Source organism: Hirsutella rhossiliensis (assembly GCF_020360975.1).
Source record: "Hirsutella rhossiliensis strain HR02 chromosome Unknown scaffold00013, whole genome shotgun sequence".
In the NCBI taxonomy this organism is placed as follows: Eukaryota; Fungi; Ascomycota; class Sordariomycetes; order Hypocreales; family Ophiocordycipitaceae; genus Hirsutella; species Hirsutella rhossiliensis.
Window position 1 is genome coordinate 1,338,831 of NW_025408679.1, and position 19,357 is coordinate 1,358,187.

The following is a 19,357-nucleotide window of genomic DNA, read 5'->3' on the forward strand; positions in this document are numbered from 1 at the left end:
CTTAAAAATAGGGCGAATATACGGATAGCAATACGTATATATATAGTTAGCAATACTCTAATATAATAGTTATAGATAACTACTTAGCCTACGGACTCTTAGCCTTCGGCTGATCTTACCACCTGCACCACCGCCCCAACGTGCAAGAGATAACGTAGTAATTGAATCAACAGCTTTATTCTTTATATCAAAGTCGCCCGCTAGATCAACTGATTCCCGCAGCCTTCATTCTCTTAAAGCAGTTTCTATAAGCCTCGTGAACCTCGGGCACGCTATACCCATACTCCTTCAGCTTGTTTTCCAGTTTCTTTGAATCTAGCTTACAGTTGCTGCGGCCGGCCTTAATGATCTTAGCCTGCTCAGCCAGTGAAAAGTTTTTCCAAGCAAACTGTGTTCGGACAATCTCTTTAAAGAGGCCTAGCACCTCATTGTGGGAGATGGCACCAGGGTTGGTAAAGTTGTAAACTCCTGTCTCGCCATGCTCGGCCAGCAGAATAGACGCTGGCAAAAGGTCAAAGAGGAGGGTGTTCGAATTTGGGATATCGACGACCCGCTCGTAGCTCGAGATCTTGGTGACAAAGTTACGTGGGTGAAGGTCATCGCTCACGGGCATGCGAAGGCGAAGAATTAGGCAGTTGTCATAACTTTTTAGAATCTGTTGCGTCTGTATTTAGCCAAGATCTGTTCGTCTCTATGAAGGAAGCATGGGGCTTACAGGTTCAACGTGACCCTTTGTCAACGAGTAGAAGCTGTCCTTGAAGTTGGGGGCATCTTCCTCCGTAAAGCCCGGGCCTCCCATGGGGTGGGCCTCGTCATACTGGTAGATGCACCCAGTGGCAAAGACGGTACAGTGAATGCTCATCTGGAAACACATGTCCGCCAACGTCAGTGTCCCGATAGCATTCGAACGCACCGTCTGCGCCTTGTTATCCTCGCACCAGTCAACATTGGGCCGGCCGGTGCAACCGGCACAGTTCAAGACATGTGTCGGCTGGACTCTCTTCAGCTCCTCAGCGACCTTGATGGAGTCCTCCATGCGAATGGTGGTGGTGTGAACCTCCTTGCCCTGCTTCTCAAGGAGGTCCTTCAACTGACCGGCTATCCAGCCATTGCCACCCCAAATGAGAAAGCGGGTCGGTGTGACAGGCATTGTGGGCTGAGGCAAAGCGGAAGAGATGCGTGGTGAAGGGAGTGTAGAGCGCCGGTAGACCAGGGATCACGGCGGCAGAGTTTTAAATACTGAATATGGAGCAACACTGACTGACTCGACCCAGCCGGTCGGTAAGATACTGCCGAAAAGTCCACCTGCTTCGATCTAAGCGCCAAGCCCTGTGCCTGTGTCCTCCCCACTGTAAAGGCGGCCTGAATCAGGTTTCGCCGACTAAGGGCGGGCCGAGAAGGGGTGGAGGTCCAAGGGGGGGTCTGGGATTATTCGGCGTGGATGCGACGGCGTCTGATTCAGTGTCTCGGCTAAAGCTATTCTGTACTGTTCCTGAGAAGCCCGGATGCCCCTGGCGCTCGTACATCTCGGTTCGTTTCATACTACGAGTCATATGCTTCGCTTGTTGGGACGGGATACGCTCGGATTGGATGAACGCATAGCCCAGGTCCAGCCATGTCAGCTAATCCGCGTTACTATGGCCCAAGACGGCCAGCTTGCTAGGAGTCCAGTCAGAATGCACTGGGATTTCTGAATATATTCCGAGAGACACATCTATGCGGAATATGATTATACTATATAACACTGAAACACCCCGTGAAATCAAGGTTCCGATCTAAGATGGTCTAAGCATAGAGTAAGGGAAAATAGCAAAGTTCTGTGTCCCCCATTCCCTTGAAACGCTCCGGTCCCAAGCACAACTCCCTACATATGTGCTCGGGTGCTTACGCTGGTCTCGTTGTCTGGCAACACGACTTTGTCGTCATTCACCATTGGGAATGGCGTCAAGACATGACTGATATCGCCCCACCATGTCTCCCCGAAACGTCGGTACCAGTCAACGGTGGCCTGTAGACCATCGTGGAACGCAGTCTGCGGCTGCCAGCCCAGCTTTCGTAGCTTGGTGGCATCGACTGCGTACCGGCGGTCGTTGAAAGGTCGGTCATTGGAGTACTTTACCCAACCGCCCTTGTCTCCAGGTGCCGCAATACCCATGGCATCCAGCATCTTTCCGCAGAGGTCAAAGTTGGAGATCTCATCAAAGGATCCCACATTGTAGACGTGCCCTATTTGACCCTTGTGGAGAATCGTATCAAAGGCGTCGACCGCGTCGCCAGCGTAAAGATATCGTCGGGTAGGAGAGCCATCCCCGTGAAGGATCATGGGGCGATCCCTATTCAAGAGACAAATGAACTTGGGGATGACCTCTGCATGCGATTGTCAGTACAACTTGCTCCGGGAGAGCACTGGGGATAAACAACTGACTCTCGGGGTATTGGTGTGGCCCATAAACGTTGTTACTTCGAACAATGATGGCCGGAAGGTTAAAGCTCTTTTGGTACGAGCCGATGAGCATCTCCGCAGCTGCCTTGCTAGCAGAGTAGGGGTTGGTTGGGGCCAGAATACTAGACTCGACTAGGTCGTCGTCGTCCTCGTTGACCTCGCCGTAGACCTCATCCGTAGAAACATGGATAAACCGCTTAATGCCAACCTTCTTCGCACTCTCTAGAAGAACATGGGTGCCGTAGATATTGGTGTGAGTAAAGCCATAGGAATTTCCGAAGCTGAGATCCACGTGGGATTGGGCGGCGAAGTGGAAGATGGTGTCGATATTATATCTCTCGAGGCAGTCGAGCACCTCGGACGGGTGCGTGAGGTCGCCCTGGTAGAAGGTGAAATTCCGCTTATCGTTTAGGGCTCGGGTATTATTCATTGACGAGCAGTAGTCAAGCTTGTCAAAGGAGACAATATTATAGGCTTGAGGATACGTCAACGTGAGATGGCGTGCTACCCAGGATGCACTTGGATTTATGACGGTTAGGTTACGTGACTGTCTCGGGGAAACCCGCACTTGATTCAGGCCAACGGGAGGCACTTACATGAAGCCGGCTCCACCGGTGATCATAATGTTCTTGACGTCTGGGAGCGGCTCAAATCGAGTGCTTCCCTTGAGAAGGGGCGCCTTCTTCCAGACGTCGACGTCCGGAAGGCATTTGCTGTGGTCTAGCCACCGCTGGTCAGTTCATGGTCAAGCATCAGTTCTCCAGAGCACATACTCTCGGTCATGGTTTAATGGTAATGATATCAAGTGAAGGCGTTTGTGGTTTGGCACGGATAACGGGAGGGCGGGCTCAGGCAGTTTGGCGAAGAAGAGTGATGGGTGGTGCCACGAGGAGCCTGAAAGGGCTACTCCAGACATATGTAATTGTCCGGATTCCTTGTTCGTAAGCAAACGACCCACTACGGACTGAGTAGGCAAGCTACCTGTAGACCGGCGACTGATTCGTATCATGCTATCGGTGTAATGGGCTATGGGACAGGAACCAGGGCAGGGTCTCACACAGGCCCCGCACGCGCTTTACCAGGGATAGTTCGTATGAAGACGAGAGAGATGGGCGGTAGTGATTCAGGGTTAGGACTTCATGACTGACAGGGCTATGGAATTCGGATGTTGGGCCGTACCGAGAAAGGAAGGTATCTGTACATGCATACACACACACACACCCTTCGCCAGGTGGCTAGCATAGGGTTGTTCGTCAACCTAGTTGCAGGCCTGTCCGGGACTCCGTGCTCGCGCTTGAATGCGCGGCCAAGTCCCAAACACCAGCTTCAGCCATGCACATGTGGATAACCAGACACCTCATGTGTAGACCAGCGGCTAATTACGGACCGGGGTCAAAGAACAAACCTACGCCGACGAGATGGGGTTGATTCATGCCCCTACATGCACCCCCTAGGTGTGCAGAACACGACTTTGCCAAGTGATCAAACTTACTATTTTGTTAGTACCTGTGCATAATACTTGATACAGTGGCTGGAACTAGCGATGGATGCAGGGGCGGACACGAATTTGAAACCGTCTCTTTACCATTCGCTATGACAATTTCCTGGCACGTAATCCGCCATGTCCGTCTGTACAATCATCTTTACTTCTGGGCAATATTTCCAGATGTGCTCTCTCTTCTCCGGCGTGCCCCATATTGAGCCGGATAGGTAATTGGCACCGCCAATATGATAGCCCATGGGCTCGTAATGTCCATCCCTCCAGTCGTCGATTCCCTTGATATACTCGCTAGGACGGCCGACCTTGGGCAGCGAGTGGGATTTGTTATCATGTTGACTACCTGAGGGGCCCAGAACTTGCTCAGGCTCTCCGCTGTTCAATTCGCCGGAAAAGGCCAAGGAGACTGGCCCGCTAGCGACTCGGCCTTGGGGGTGGTGGCCGAGCCGTTCAGAGAGCCAGACGTCCTCGGGCTCAGAGTTTTCGATGCGCTTCTGATTACGGAGTATGTCGATGATGCGGCTCACACGGCGGATGGACAGACCGCCGTTGCCGCCCCAACGTCCCGCAGGGTTCCACGGGGCGCCGACCCAGTCGTACTGGATGTACTCGTCCATGTTGTGCTTACTGTTGGCGCATACCATCGAGTCGGACTGGAAGACGAGTAACATCTCTGCAGGCTGCAGGACCGTCTCGTAGAGCCACAATGTTGTGAGGAAGCGGCTGATCATCTCTTGGCCGGCGGTGCTGAGGTTCGAGGGGATATAGGTGAGGTCGAGCTTCCCGGCGCGGACTTGCTCGCGGATTGCGGCCGACTTGTTCACGTGCGCAACGGAGGCTTGGGAGCCCATGAAGCGGAAGTGCCAGTCCGGTGGTAAGGCATATATGAAGTGCAGCAGCGTAGGGGCGAGAAGCGGCTGCGGCCGGTCTTCGACGAGCAGGGCGACTTTGGACTTGTCCACGGGCGGCTGTGAGGCGTATCCAAAGGTAACCTGGGGGAGGACTACGCCAGATTGTTTGTAGAGCAATGTGACGGTTCTGTTCCCGCCCCTTGTCAGATTCCTCTCGACATTATGCCACGGGGAAGGTGAGCGTACAGAATGAGGGCCAAGACGACGCCGAGGCAGACATTGCGAGGCGACATGAGCCACCGGGTAAGGGCCGGCATGATTTCGTGGTCGTGGAAGAGCTGCGCAAGAGAGGATGGATGGTGTGACAGGACCACGAATGGACGAGTGGGGGAGAGCTGGAGACGACGAGTACTTATCCAACGGTACATCTAGGCATATCTAGGCACATCTAGGAAGCTCAATGCGGGTTACGTATACCCCCCCTCCCCTCCCTCTCATTGTGCCGCCTTGGGGAATGGCCCGCAACACTTGGGCTGCAACGCTTGTAGGCCCCATGGTTGAAGGGCATACGAGTAAGTCTCAGCGAGAAGGCAAGCAAGTGCATCTATGTATCGGATGAGGAGGCCGGCAACGGCAAGGCTTGATCTCGTCCCTGACAAACTTCTTTGCCCATTCCAGGCAAGGCGGAGTGGAGATGGCTGTTCGGCATTTACGTTAAACGCAGCCAATTACTCGTGCCCGCCTCCGCTCAAGTGGATCGAAAAAGGAGGAGCATAATACCTACAAAGAGCCTTGGTATTTCGAGGGGCTCTTCTCTCCTGCTCGGTGCTCCCCATCTCCTTACTTGACGATACCTAGCTCTGGATTTGTCAAAGCTCGTCCCTCTTCTCCTGCGACAAACATGGCTCTAAGCCCGGTCGCCAAAACTCGGGCCTGCATCGTCGCATCGATCATCCTCACGTAAGTTCAGGAGCTTACCAGCGAGCCCTCTTCACATTGCTCACGCGTCGTTAGCTGGTGGGTGGCGTCCTTGCTGCCTCGCTTCAAGCCGGCAGCCACGTCCCAAGTCGCGGCGCCGTGGCGAAGTTTTCCCTCGATAAAGGCCAAATGGGGCAATCATGACACGCCATACAACGCCTCCAAGCTGGCCGTCATTATCGATCCTGAACCGAACCCCCTACTTGTGCCGCTCATCTTGCACATGATGGCCGTGGTGCCCCCCGACTGGCGGTTCCTCTTCATCGGCTCCAAGGCAAGTGTCTTGGCCGTGGGCCGAGGCTTCGGTATCCAGGTTCAGCAGGCTTTTGGCAGGATTGATCTAAAGGAGGTGCCTAAGCCTTGGTCCATTGAGGACGACCACCACCGATCGGCATTATGGACGGATCTACGCTTCTACAATGACGTCATTCCTGGAGTCGAGTGGATATTGAAGTTTGACCGCGATAGCATCCTTTGCTCCAACTCGGAAACAAGTCTGAATGATTGGCTCGACTGGAGTTGGGCTGGAGCTGCCAGGTACGACGATTTCCCTCCCTCCCTTCAGCGCCCTCTTGGCGACGTCGCTGACACGGAAGGGAAACAGGTCCGATGACGGATTCTCCGGACATGGCGGCCTATCGCTGCGGCGCGTCTCTGTAATCAAGCGAGTGCTCGAGTTCCAGAAATGGTTTGATGACTCGGAGCCGGAGGACGATTGGTTCGCAAAGCGCCTAAAGCTATTGCCCGACATCAAGGCTCTCAGCGGCTCTGAGAGGGCGTTCGCCGTCGAGAACAAGTTGGTAGATAAACCGATGGGATATTATGCTCGAGACCGCGGCAGAGGTCTCGACAAGGAGGTTTGGAAGATGCCAGAGACGCGACAGAAGATCTTCGATTACTGCCCTGAGCTGCGTTATATCATGGACATGAAGCTGGAGCAGGAGCGGTGCCCGGAAGACAACAAACAGGACAAACCCCCCGGAAAAGACCAAGCGTGAACAGTAGGCCGACGAATAGAATAACGAAGTTTAAGAAACTATAGCTACCTACCTCACTGAGCTCCCCAAACCAGACATACACGAACAAGTAGTACGTACAGGATTGGAGAGAAGTGACACGACGTAAGTTGCCCAAAGTGGCTGAAATATAACGAGTAATACTATTTGTACAACGACATATCGCTATTCGTACAAAGGCCCCATTTTTAAGATACGTACTGACACCAGCCCGCCCCGCCTATTTATACCGCGCCCGCATGGCAGGTAGCGGTACCGCCTAAACGCCCGCGCCCCCGCCCGCCCACACTCATACACACACATAAGAGGCAATAAAGGCCATATAACGCATGACTCTTAATTCGGTCAAATAACGCATTTCCGGGCCTTGAGCTCGAAGTTGCAATAATCGGCCCGTTAATTAATCCGGCTCCTCCTCTAGCCCTTACGGCTATGTGGGCGGCGGCGGCGGCGCCGCCTTAATTGCATCCCACTCAACGATCCCTCTAACGCCTGACGAAGCTGGCTGCCCTAACGAAGCCGGCGGCGCGCCCCTCCTGCCGCGTCCTCCTCTTAATCCCCTTCCCCTTATATTTCCTCGGGCAGTCGATCCTTATTGTAACGCTGTGAGAGATCGCGGACTATAGCTAAGTTCGTCGATTTCGTTGTGCCCCCGGCGCCTTCGAATGCTTGCGTTAAGCCGCCTTGAGCTGGCCTGACTCGAATTAGGTGCTGTTATGATGCCGTTACCGTCGTTGCCGCCGCCGCCGCTTGTTGTGATGCCGTTCCTGCGAGGGAACCCGGCATAGGCAGCTTATTATTATAGGGCCGGCCGCGTATAACTATAATAACGTTAGGATCGCGGATTCGTAGTAATAGCTCGTCGAGGTCCTAGAGGTAGTAATTAGTATAAAAACTACTATTAAGGGGGGGGTCTTTACTAATAGCTTCTTAAGCTACTATCGTGCTAAAATATTACGCTTTTTAATCTTTAACTTAGCTTAGGCACCGATCTTATATTACGTCTTCTCGGCTAACTTTTCGAAACTAAGCTTAAAATATAAAAAAAGTATACGCTAAGAACCCTCGTAAATAGCGTATTACGCCCCCCTAAGTATAGCCTCGCGTAGCTACTAGCGGGTGCGTAATATACTACTAAAGATTATAAATTAAGCGAGGTTCTCTTTTATATAGGTAGAAAACTCTTCCCTGCCCTCGCTAACTAAGAGTATATACCCCCCGTTAATAGGACCTAGCCTAGACCCGACCTAGGACCCTAGCCTAAGCTTAAGAAGGGCCCCTACCCCCCTTAACCTAAGGGCCGAAATAAGTACCCTAGAGGCTAAGGCTTACTTAAGAGAAGCTTTAGAATACTAATACCTTTTAAAGACCTTAGAAGAAAGGCTTAAGGCCTAAGACTAAGATTAAAAGGATATAGAGATAAAAGATAATACCTAGCTTATACTAAAGACTAGCCTCTTTAAACCTAGCTTAGCCCTACCTTAAGATAGCTACTTCTAGCTTAACTAGCGTCTAAAGTAAGTAAAGGGGTAAAAGAGAGTTAGCTTTAGTAGCCCTATTAGCCTTATGCCTATCTAACCTATATTTTAATACTTATAATAGACCTAGCCCTAGCCTTAATACCCTTTCCCTAGGGACCGGGGCTAGGGCTTCCTTTAGTAAGCCTTCTAAGCTCTTAAGGAAGCTTAAAAAATCGAACCTTTTTATAAAACCCTTATAAAAGGACTCGAAAAGGCAGCTATAGGGACCTTAGACCGCTAACAGCCCCTATAATAGCCCTTATACTAGCCTAAGGCCACTTAATAGCCTAAGGCTACTTAAGGAAACCTTAAAAGTAGTTCGTATACTAAGGTTACTATAAAATAAGCGCCGAAGGCCCTAGTAAAGGCCCTAGCTAAGGCCTTAGTAAAGGCCCTAGCTAAAAGAAATATAAAAGAGAACTTTTAACTTATCCTAAAGCTAAAAAAGGGATCGCTAACGCTAACTATTAGCCTTATTACTCTTTATAACGAGCTTAATAAGACTATAAGGGAACTAGCTATATTAGCTCTATTAACTTTAAATAAAGGTAATATAGTTATAATAATAAAGGCCCTTTATATGGTAAAGAAGCTTTTAAAGTAGTAGGATAAGTAGTTTTTATACCTTAAGGAGCTACCTATTAAATCGGCTAACCTTTTTACTAGCTAGACTAAGCTAGTAGCCTAAAGCGTCCCTAACCTATTAAAGACTCCTATCCTTAATATCTTCGCTATATAAGCTAAGACCTTTAGTAGGATCGATATCCTAGGGCAGCCTATAAAGCTAGGCACCCTAGGCTTAATATAGAAAGTAGGATCTATTATCTTTAAAGTCCCTTTAAAGGCTATATAGGCTAAATACTAGAAAAAAGGCCTTTATATAATAGGTATATAAATTTAAGTCGAGGCTTATAAGGAATATTATAAGGGAATATATATTATAGTATAATTAGCTAGGTAGTAGAGATAGCTAGAGGTACTACGCTATATATATAATATTCTCCTTATTATAAGACTAAAGCTTATAAGAAGAGAGATTTCTCCTTTTTAGTTAAAGTAGCGAGTAGTCTATAATATATAAGCGGGGTAGGTAGAATTCCCTACTAATACCCTACTAATATATTAGTACTACGTACCTAAGTACTTTATTAGCCTATACCTCCTAGTAGCTCTCTTATAAATATACTATATATATATAGTATTATAGGTACCTTTCTTTTAGCTATAACCTTTAAACCTACTAGTAGCTTATTAAGTATACCTTTTACTTAGAAAAGCACTTAACTAAGGACTATAACTATATTAGCTCTAAGGCTCGCTAAAGCTACTCTTACTTTAAGGTCTAATACTATAACTATAAAGGAGAGCACCTTACTATTAATAAGGTATAATATAGAGTTAATAAGGGAATAACTAATACTTAATAGCCTTAGCCCCCTTATACCTATAAGGCCCTTAAGGCCCCTTAAGCCCCCTATACTTAACTATAACCCTATTAGTAATATATAGTATAATACTATAAGAATATACCCCTATATTACTATTTTACTATTATAAAGAAATAATAGGTATAGGGAGGCTTTATAAAATAAGCTAGTAGAAAGAGGCTTTATAATATAGTCTAAGAAAATAACCTTTAAAGATAAAAGACCTTTATTAGATATCTATAGCTTTATTTAAGAAAGGTAGGTCGAGATAAGCCTATCTTAGTAAATAGGAATATATATAAAATATATAAGTTAACTATAAGTAGACCGGATACCCTATTACTTATTTTAGCTTAGCGGTTTTAAAGATATCCGCGATATAAGAATAGGTAGGGTATAGAATATTCTAGTTAAATCTACTACTTATACTAGAACCTATAGTTTTACGTTAACTATTAAGATATAATCTAACTACCTACTAAGTCCGAAGGATATACTATAGATAGAACTTTTTAAGCGCTATAGAATACGCTAGAATGCTAACTAATTAGTCTACTAGTAAGCGAGTAATAGTCTATAAAGGATAAAGGATTTCCCTAAAAGTAGGAGTAAGTATAAGTAAGTTTATAAGTATCTTTTATAATACTATTCTATTAATATATTATTTAGCTTCTTATATACTTATTATAAATACCGGACGAAATCCTACCTTATACTTCCTCGACCGCTCCTTATACTTTTATTATTTATTACTTAATCCTATGCTTATTACTTATACCTAATAATATAAATATAGCGATACTAAAAAAGAGGCCTTATAATAAATCTAAGCCTTAGTAGACTAATAAGCTAACCTTCTTTTAGAAAGCCCTAAGCCTAGCCTAATAGGCTATAAGAAGGTATAAGTAATAAGCGTAGAATCGGGTAATCGATAACGTAAGCGGAAAGATCGGTCGAAGGAGTATAGGGTAGGATTTCGTCCGGAATTTATAACGAGTATATAAGGGGCTAAATAATATATTAAAAGAATAGCGTTATAAAAGATACTTACGAACTTACTTATTTTATCTACTACTCCGAGGGAAATCCTTCGTCCTTTATAGACCATTGCTCGCCTACTAGTAGACTAATTAGTTAGCTTTCTAGTACATTCTATAGTGCTTAAAAAGCTCTATCTATAGTATATCTTCCTAACTTAGTAGGTGGTCTAATTATAGCGTGATGGTTAACGTAAGACTATAGGTTCTAGCATAAGTAGTAGATTTAACTAGAATGTTCTATGCCCTACCTATTCTCGTATCGCGGATATCTTCGGAACCGCTAGGCTAAAATAGGCAATAGGATATCCGTTCTGCTCGTAATTAACTTATGCATAAAATGCATATTTTTATTTATAAGGATAGGCTTATCCTAACCCGCTTTTCCTAGAGGAAGGTATAGATATCTAGTAGAGGTCTTTATCTTTTAAGGGTTATTCCCTTAGACTATATTATAGAGCCTCTTTTTACTAGCTTATTCTATAAAGCCTCCCTATGCCTATTATTTCTTTATAATAGTAAAATAGGAATATAAGGGTATATTCTTATATTTTATAAAATAAGGTTAGAAAATAAGCTTATTAAGGTATATTATAAGAACCTAGGGCCCTTAATTAAAGTAGCTAATATAAACCTATTCGCGATACTAAGGGTCTTAAAGGACGGACTTAGCTAGGAAGCCTTAGCCCTTAAGGCTTAGACCCCTTATATTACGGAGTAGGTAGAGGTATAGGCTTAGGTGCGGTCTATTAAAAGAAGGTTAATAATCTATAAGGGGGAAAAAGAAGAGAAGTACGGGCCTAGCCTATATAGGCGCGGAGGCCGCTTATATATAGACTTAGCCTAGACCTTAGTCTAGGCCTATATAGGGCAAAAGCCCTTATATTATACCCCTACCTAGCTTTTAAAGAGGCGCGCCTTTAAATAATACCTAATACCGCGCTTAAGGGGACGGAACCTTTACGCGGACTACGTACGCCTAGTTATAGAAAAAACGTTAGTAAATAATATATAATACCCTCCTAAGCGAGCTTCTTAGATAGACTATATTATTAGTAGGGGCCGCGCCCTAAGAGTCGGGCTTTAGCACTTCTAGCTAAGGAGTAAAGGTATATAGAACGGCGCGTAGCTAGCTTCGGTAAGCTTATAGTATCCTACCCCCCCTATATCGGCGCATAGTAGTAGCTCCTAGTACCGTAATATAGGGGACGGTACTCCGGTATATAAGGCTCCGCTCTCTCCCGTATAGGGCTATATAGGCACTCCCTTTTACTATAGTTATATTATATTAGCGGCCTTCCTATATCTTAGCCGCCCTTTTAGTCGCTATAGGTATACGTCCTATCTATATAATAGCTACTGCCGTATATAAGGGGACGCTGACGAAGCCTATAGAGGCGTTACTAAGATTACTTATCGCTAGAGTCGCTATCGTCGAACCTAACCTCCTTTCTATCCTAGCGCGTACGCCCCTCTATTACTTAGAGTACGTTTACCCGCGCCTCCTAGCGGTGCTTTAAAACTAATAGGATTTACTACTATAGCCTATATAGCGACCCTCCTATCGCTACCTCTTTCTATCCTCGGTCCTTAAGGCGGAGATAGAGATATCTATAGTATTACTAGCGTTATCTTCTTCTTATACTATAGAAGAAGATAAAAAAAGAAACTTATTACTACTAAGCTCGCGAAGAAGGCGGATAAGATTAGTATATATATCTAGTAGTATAGACCTTTCGCTTAAACGGGTATACTAATCCGAATTTAAGCTCGTAATAAGGCAATTATACTTTACCGCGTTAGGCTAGCTATATACGTTTACTCGATAAAGCACCTCTTCGAACTATATAAAGTAGGCCGGAATAGCTTTACTCCGCTTTTAACGGAGCGTTATAAGCTCCTAGCCTACTAACTTAGCTATATTAGGTTCGCCGTAATTAATATAGAGCTTTATAAGGAGGTCGGCTAGTCTATTTATACTAGTATAAGTAAACGGTAAGAGATACCTTTATAAGCGTAGGGATAGGCTCGCGTAAAGATAGTCGAATTAGGCGCGGATATCCTTTATTACGGCGCTATTAGTATAGAGCTTCGCTTTTATATAAAGTAGCTATAGCTTAAGCTCTATAAAGGAGCCGTCGAACTTACTAAGGTATAGTAGTACTGCTCTTAGTCGTGCGGAGCCCTACTATTATAAAAGGCTCTTAATTGCCTAAGCGAACTAAGTATTACGTTTGCTTTAATTTTACGACTATAGGAGTATAGATATTTCGCGTACGTATATACTAGCGCGGGCGGTTTAACTAGACTAGGTAATTAAACGTTAGCTTTAAAGGTAGCTAAAAATAGCTATTCTATATATAGGGATATAGAGAGGGTAAAATAAAGGGTAGATTATACTATTATAGAGTAAGTAGAGGCGTAGGCTTAGGTACGGTCCGTTAAAAGAAGGTTAATAATCTATAAAGGGGAAAAAGAAGAGAAGTATAGGCCTAGCCTATATAGGTATAGAGGCCGCTTATATATAGACTTAGCCTAGACCTTAGTCTAGGCCTATATAAGGCAAAAGCCCTTATACCTTAACCCCCTTATAAAGGCCTATATATAAGAGTCTTTAACTATTATAGGTAATAGGCTTAGGCTACGGCCTAAGCTATATAGTTACGTATAGAGGGCCGGATCCTATATATATAAGGGCGGGCTAGCCGTATATAAAAGAGCTCTATATAGCTTATTAATATTATCCTATAGACGGCACCTATATATACGCCTCTACTTACTCCGTAATACTATATTCTTATAAATAGCTAAGCTATTATAAGGAAGGTTATAGGTTTCTTAGACCTAGCTATATATATTAAAAGGCTCTTATTTAACTTAGAAGTATTTTATAATATATAGCTATACTAGTGCCCTAGCTACCTAGGGATCTTTAGTAATAAGCTAGCTAACTAGCTAGATAAAAGAGGCTTAGGGGCCCCTACCTAAGGGACCTCTTTAGTTTTTATTAGCTACTTATAAAGAAAGGTCTAGTAAGCTACTAAGGACTATTAAAAGGGCCTCTAGGCTACTAAGGCGGCTAAAGGCCCTAAGGCTAAGAGCCTAGGTAAGTATTATATATCTATTTAAAAGACCCCCCGCCTAGCCCTTAGCTAGGAAAAGGACCTTATAGGGAGGCCTAGGCTAACCCTCTTAGCCTTTTACTAGCTCCTCTTTAAGGCCGGCTTCTTATTTTCCTTTTTAAAAAGGACTAATAAGGTAGACTAAGACGACTACCGCTATAGCTAAGGAAGGTATACGGCTAAGCACCTTATCTTAAGGTGCCTAAATTATAAGGGGAAAAGAGAGGTCCTTTACTAGACCTCTAAGAGATAAAAAAGGGCCCTTAGCCTACCTATTCCCTATAGCTCTAAGGAAGGAAGGGAAGACCTTTTAACCTTCTTAGCTAAAATAAAGATAGGGATAGCTAAGTAGCTAGAAAAGGGGTAACCTAGGGGCCCTAGGGCCCTTAAGGGGGAAAAATATACTTTAAGAGGAACTAAAATAACCTTTCTTTTATTATTACCTTTATAGCTATCCTTTCCTTAATTAGTTATAAGCCCCTAGGCTCTATAGCTAGCTAGGACTACTAATAGGGGCCTAGTCCTTTACTAGCCTCGCTATAGCCTTAGAGGCTATATATAAGTAATAATATAATTTTTTTTTACTTAGGTATAAGGTTATAAGTATTATAGGCTTCGTTTAAGTCGTCTTACTATATAAGGGTATTAAGGAGAGAGAAGAGGGTCTATTATAGCGCTGGTAATAGCTTTAAATTAATATATATATATGTGTGTGCGTGTATAGGCGGGCGGGGGCGCGGGCGTTTAGGCGGTACCGCTACCTGCGATGCGGGCGCGGTATAAATGGGCGGGGCGGGCTAGTGTCAGTACGTATCTTAAAAGTGGGACCTTTATGCGAATTGCGATGGGTCTTTGTACAAATAGTATTACTCAATATAACAGACCGGAGCGGCAGGCCTGCTTCTCACACATATCTTGCCGGCTGCTGCGTTTATGCGGGCATCGTGACAATGATGAGTAGCCTCCAACGCGCCCTTCCAGAAGATTTCCATCGAATCGTGGTGGAGACGGAAGTCGACGATGAATTTATGCTAACTTAGCTATTGCGATGCTAGCTATATCACAAGCGCTGGTGGCAGCGACTCGAGGCATCCTTTTAACGGTCGAAATAGCTTACAAAAACACGCGATGCAGGGATCAACAACTCAGTGAGGGATACGTACAGCCGACAAGGATGCAGGGAATTTGCGCACTAAATTTGGGTGGGCCATATCCCTCTTGTCCGCCTTCTTTTTTGCAAGGCGTTGTGGATCAGGCCCTATATGTCGCTAAGATGAAATGCCAATCTAGGAGGCCCAGGCGAACAAGGCCATAATCTACGTAATGTCAGCGGCGGGACATATAGAGTCAAGACCCTAAATTAACCCTTAAGTCAGCTCACCCACTTGGGGGCACACCCACTTAAGGGCACGTCTCCACAACACCAACGCGCCGACTGACTCGTACATCACAACCGCGAATTCTCGTGCATCTTATACTTAATTATTATTAAAAAAACATCATTCGAATCAGCAATATCTTAGCTTTCCAAATATACTAAAGATCAGCTTCAGAACGCTCTAGCTAATATTAAATTCGGCATAGGTCAGGTGCAGGCTAGTCGGAAGTAGGGTATTCCAAGGACGACACTTTAGAAACGCCTTAAAGGTGCCTAACCGAAGAGAGAGGCATACGAATGCTATCAGAGGCTTAGCCGAGAGCAAGAGAAACACCTCCGGGATTGGGTTCTTGCCCAAGCCGCCCAAACTCCCAACGCATCTCCAGCTAAGGAATTCGCCGGCCGTATTATCACGGCTGCAGGCGACACCCGCCTACTTGGAAAACACTGGGTAGCAGGCTTTTTAGCCCGAAATCCAGAGGTTAGCACGATCAAAGGTAAAGCTCTCGATTCTGCTCGCATTAACGGCGCTTCTATGGCCCGGATCAAGGAGTGGTTCTAGTTACTCAAGCTCCCGGCTTTATAGGCCATTCCCCCGGAATCACGCTTTAATATAGACGAGATAGGTATCCTCGAAGGCCTCGGCTGCAACGGCCTCGTGCTAGGGAGCTCAGAGAAGAAGGAGACGCTTAAGAAGCGGCTTGGGTCGCGTTGTTGGACTATAATAGTAGAATGCGTCTCTGCTACTGGCCGGGCCTTAACTCCTCTTATAATCTTTAAAGGTTAGGACCTTTAACACCAATGGTTCCCTGAAGAACTCGACTTTCTAAAGGATTGGGACTTTATAGCCTCTCTAAAGGGCTAGACGAGCGACTCTATCGCGATTCAATGGCTCAAGTAGGTCTTTATCCCACAAACAAGAAGCTAGCCACAAGGCAACGTCCTCTTAATTGTAGATGGCCACGGAAGCTATTAGACTGACGATTTTATATACGAATGCTTCCTACACGGCATATATCTCCTTTTTCTACCTCTACACGCCTCGCACGTCCTTCAACCTCTCGATATCTCGATTTTTTCGCCGATTAAAGCTACCTACCGACGTCAACTCCAAAAAATCGCTTCTCTCGACGATACAGCACCAATTAGCAAGGCACTTTTCCTTCGCTGCTATTATTAGGCCCGGCAGGCCGGCCTAACCGAGAAAAATATTAAAGGGGGGTGGCGAGGGACAGGACTTTGGCCAGTTAATATGGCAAAGCCATTAATGAGCCGCTTCGTCTTGCCCGCGCCGTCAACGCCGTCACCACTAAAGAGGAAGAAGAATTTAGGCTTAATAGACAATAGCGATGCCCTCAAAACACCGAGACGATCGCAGGAAGTCCGTAGGCTTATTGGGGGGCTCGAAAATCGCGGTCAAGTTGACCGTACGATCCGTGTGCTTTTTAGCAAAGTTGGCCGCAGCCTTAATCGTCAGAACACGTAGCTTGCAACGGCACAGCTACGCATACAACAGCTTGAGCATCAATTATATCGTCTACGGCCTCAAAAGCAACGAAAAATCGCCTAAGATCCAAATGGCCGGTTTATACGGATTGAACAAGTCATCAAGACGAGGAAACAGCTTCAACGCGCCCTTGAGCCGTCTGCCGTCGCAACAGCCAGTCAGAAGGCGGATTTTGAAGCTCTATGTGGAAGCTGGCAGCTAGAATAGTAGGAAAACACCATAATTAAGTATCGCGATGTAAAAACGCGGCTTTAATTGCTATTAGAATATGCTGTCTTGGTTGTATGAGACGTGCCCTTAAGTGGGTGTGCCCCCAAGTGGGTGAGCTGACTTATCGGCGGAGCCGAGTAGTCGAGGCTAGAGAGCTTCCCGCCTTGGAGGCATTAATACACGAATCGTCATCAAACCAGTCGACGGCCCTATTCTGGGATTGCCGATCTTGACTCAACCATGAGATGATTCATGCCTGTTCACAGTGTATATAAGCATTTTAGACTGTTGATTCATGAAACTCAACAAGTCTTAGCATGCCCCTCAAACGTCGTGTAAGATGCTCAGTAGTATTTCTTAGCGTATTTTTTAAGGGTAGTATAGAGGTAGCTTCTTGTACTCGTAAGAGCTGCGGGACTGCCAATAAGATGCATTTCGTCATAGAGCATAATTTCGCGGCATCTTCAACATGATAAGTTTGAGTCACGTTGTCTCAGTCATCGCGTTCTAGTCTGCTTATAACCTCGGATTTTAGGTTTCAAGTCCCTCTTCATCGTGTCACAAACCTCGATAACACTCGGGAGACCGTCCGACGACTGCATATGTGGTACCATGCCCTTACCCCCCCCCGTCGTCCCGAGTTCAAAAGCCAACAAATTTTCACTTCGAAGGGGGGCAGGGCAAGGGGCCAGTTGAGATGGGAGACGAGTCGAGGTTTCCAGAAAAAAGAGTTGAAGAGTAAAGCCTGTGCTAGACGGATACATATTATTTACTGGCACGTGGTGTAGTGCGTGCATAAATGTCTATAATAATGATATAACGTCTATACTGTAAGATTGCAGAGTGTAAAGGGTATTGAATGAAGTACGCGCCGGACCTGTTTAAGTCCGTCTATCTGCGACTTGCCGAGTGTTGTTTGATAATTACCGAGTAGCTGCAGTTGGTCAGTATTATACCGGTCTCGTTTCTCGAACGGGTATGTGCTTACGCTACAATGCCGGATATAGCCAAGATGATTCCAATAATCGACTTGTCGCCGATGGCGCGTCCGGACACTATCCAGCCAAGGACCACGATAGTGCACGTCTTGAGATGCCCAACGACGGTGCTGGACACGGCGCCCGCCTGAGCCACGATGAAGAATTGGGATATGTTTATCAACAACGCGAACACGCCAGACTGGGAAGAATCAGCCAAGAGGTCGAGGTCATGGAAGGGATAACGAACGAGAAGAATCATCAGCCACCTTGACAGAGGCACTGCGGTCCATTGCGGAAGGGTGTCGCAAAATGGGATAGCATAAACGAGTAGCAAGGACGCGATTGGTGCTTGGTTATAGAGTAGCTGCATGCTACTCATCTTAAGTTCGGTATGATAGTTACCGACCCAGATGGTATAGAGGGACGAGGCAAAGATGCCGGAGAAGGCGAAGACGATGCCCAACGAAGAGGTCGTCTTCACAGTTGCATCGCTTGCCGGTAGGGAGTCGTAGTAGGAGACCACGCCCACGCCTATACAGACCGGGATCAGGGAGATGATGGCCATCCTTGGCAGCGTCGCTCGGTAGAGCACGAAATTTAGTATGGCGACGACGGGCGTGAGCAGGATGCGCGCAACTTGATAGAAGGTAACAGAGGAAAACGCCAGGGAGAGGTTCGGGAGGACCACGTTTAGGCACATGGCCATGGCGAGCGGCACTAACTTCCGAAACGGCGCGTGCCTTGGAACGAAGAAGGCGAACCGAGGCCTGGAGAGGACGAACAAAGCCAGCCACGTTGCCATAAAGTGGAAACAGGCGAAGGCAAGTTGGCAGAGCTTCCATGATGGATCCGAGAAGATGGCTTTGTTGACAAAGACCTAATAGCGACGTTAGAGCGTGACGACATACTAGCATCTTGAACGGTGTACATACAATTCCAACTGTTGCCAGCGTGTTGACTACTATCCAGAATACGGCCTTAACGGAGCTGGGTGGCGACTGCTCCAACTGTGTCTCTGATAGAGACACGGGCAGAGCAGATTCGCAGTCGTCGGTGCCTAATAGATCTATGAGTTTTTCCCCCATCTTGAGAGGGTCGATCAAACGTTGGTTGCTCTGCAAGGCCTTCCTCTGGGACGGAATGGTGACAATGATGATGGCTTGACAGGAAGCAAGTCCACTCTCGTATGCTGCTCACACCAGGGCCAGAAGCTCGTGAAGGACCGGTGCGTCAATTATGCCAGGTGGCCCAAATGTGGTCCTGTAGTATGAATGGGAGGTGGCCGGGATTATCGAAGCCCGAGAGCCTGGGGTCTGCGGTAGAGCCGTGGGATATAGCACAATATGAACGCCAGCACTGCTGGAATCCGTACTAATGCTATATATCCCCC

The 19,357-nt window shown here is 46.4% G+C and overlaps 5 protein-coding genes across 5 annotated transcripts; 1 reads left to right on the forward strand and 4 right to left on the reverse strand.

Annotated features, from left to right (window-relative positions):
- Positions 1–205: 205 nt before the first annotated feature.
- On the reverse strand, positions 206–1,150 carry HRG_09672 (rmlD substrate binding domain-containing protein; the record flags this gene model as incomplete). Its single annotated transcript, XM_044868143.1, has 3 exons — positions 206–664; positions 716–862; positions 914–1,150. 3 exons carry the CDS (start codon positions 1,148–1,150, stop codon positions 206–208), a joined length of 843 nt encoding a protein of 280 aa, XP_044716724.1.
- A 714-nt stretch (positions 1,151–1,864) lies between these two features.
- Positions 1,865–3,226, reverse strand: HRG_09673 (GDP-mannose 4,6 dehydratase domain-containing protein; the record flags this gene model as incomplete). Its single annotated transcript, XM_044868144.1, has 4 exons — positions 1,865–2,367; positions 2,426–2,961; positions 3,040–3,163; positions 3,217–3,226. 4 exons carry the CDS (start codon positions 3,224–3,226, stop codon positions 1,865–1,867), a joined length of 1,173 nt encoding a protein of 390 aa, XP_044716725.1.
- A 798-nt stretch (positions 3,227–4,024) lies between these two features.
- HRG_09674 (uncharacterized protein) lies at positions 4,025–5,109 on the reverse strand (the record flags this gene model as incomplete). Its single annotated transcript, XM_044868145.1, has 2 exons — positions 4,025–4,979; positions 5,039–5,109. 2 exons carry the CDS (start codon positions 5,107–5,109, stop codon positions 4,025–4,027), a joined length of 1,026 nt encoding a protein of 341 aa, XP_044716726.1.
- Positions 5,110–5,693: 584 nt separating this feature from the next.
- On the forward strand, positions 5,694–6,768 carry HRG_09675 (uncharacterized protein; the record flags this gene model as incomplete). Its single annotated transcript, XM_044868146.1, has 3 exons — positions 5,694–5,752; positions 5,807–6,307; positions 6,375–6,768. 3 exons carry the CDS (start codon positions 5,694–5,696, stop codon positions 6,766–6,768), a joined length of 954 nt encoding a protein of 317 aa, XP_044716727.1.
- An 11,203-nt stretch (positions 6,769–17,971) lies between these two features.
- HRG_09676 (eamA-like transporter family domain-containing protein) lies at positions 17,972–19,052 on the reverse strand (the record flags this gene model as incomplete). The annotated part of the gene is made up of 3 exons (XM_044868147.1): positions 17,972–18,166; positions 18,215–18,844; positions 18,900–19,052. The coding sequence occupies 3 exons, from the start codon at positions 19,050–19,052 to the stop codon at positions 17,972–17,974; spliced, it is 978 nt and encodes a 325-aa protein (XP_044716728.1).
- Between the last annotated feature and the right edge of the window lie 305 nt (positions 19,053–19,357).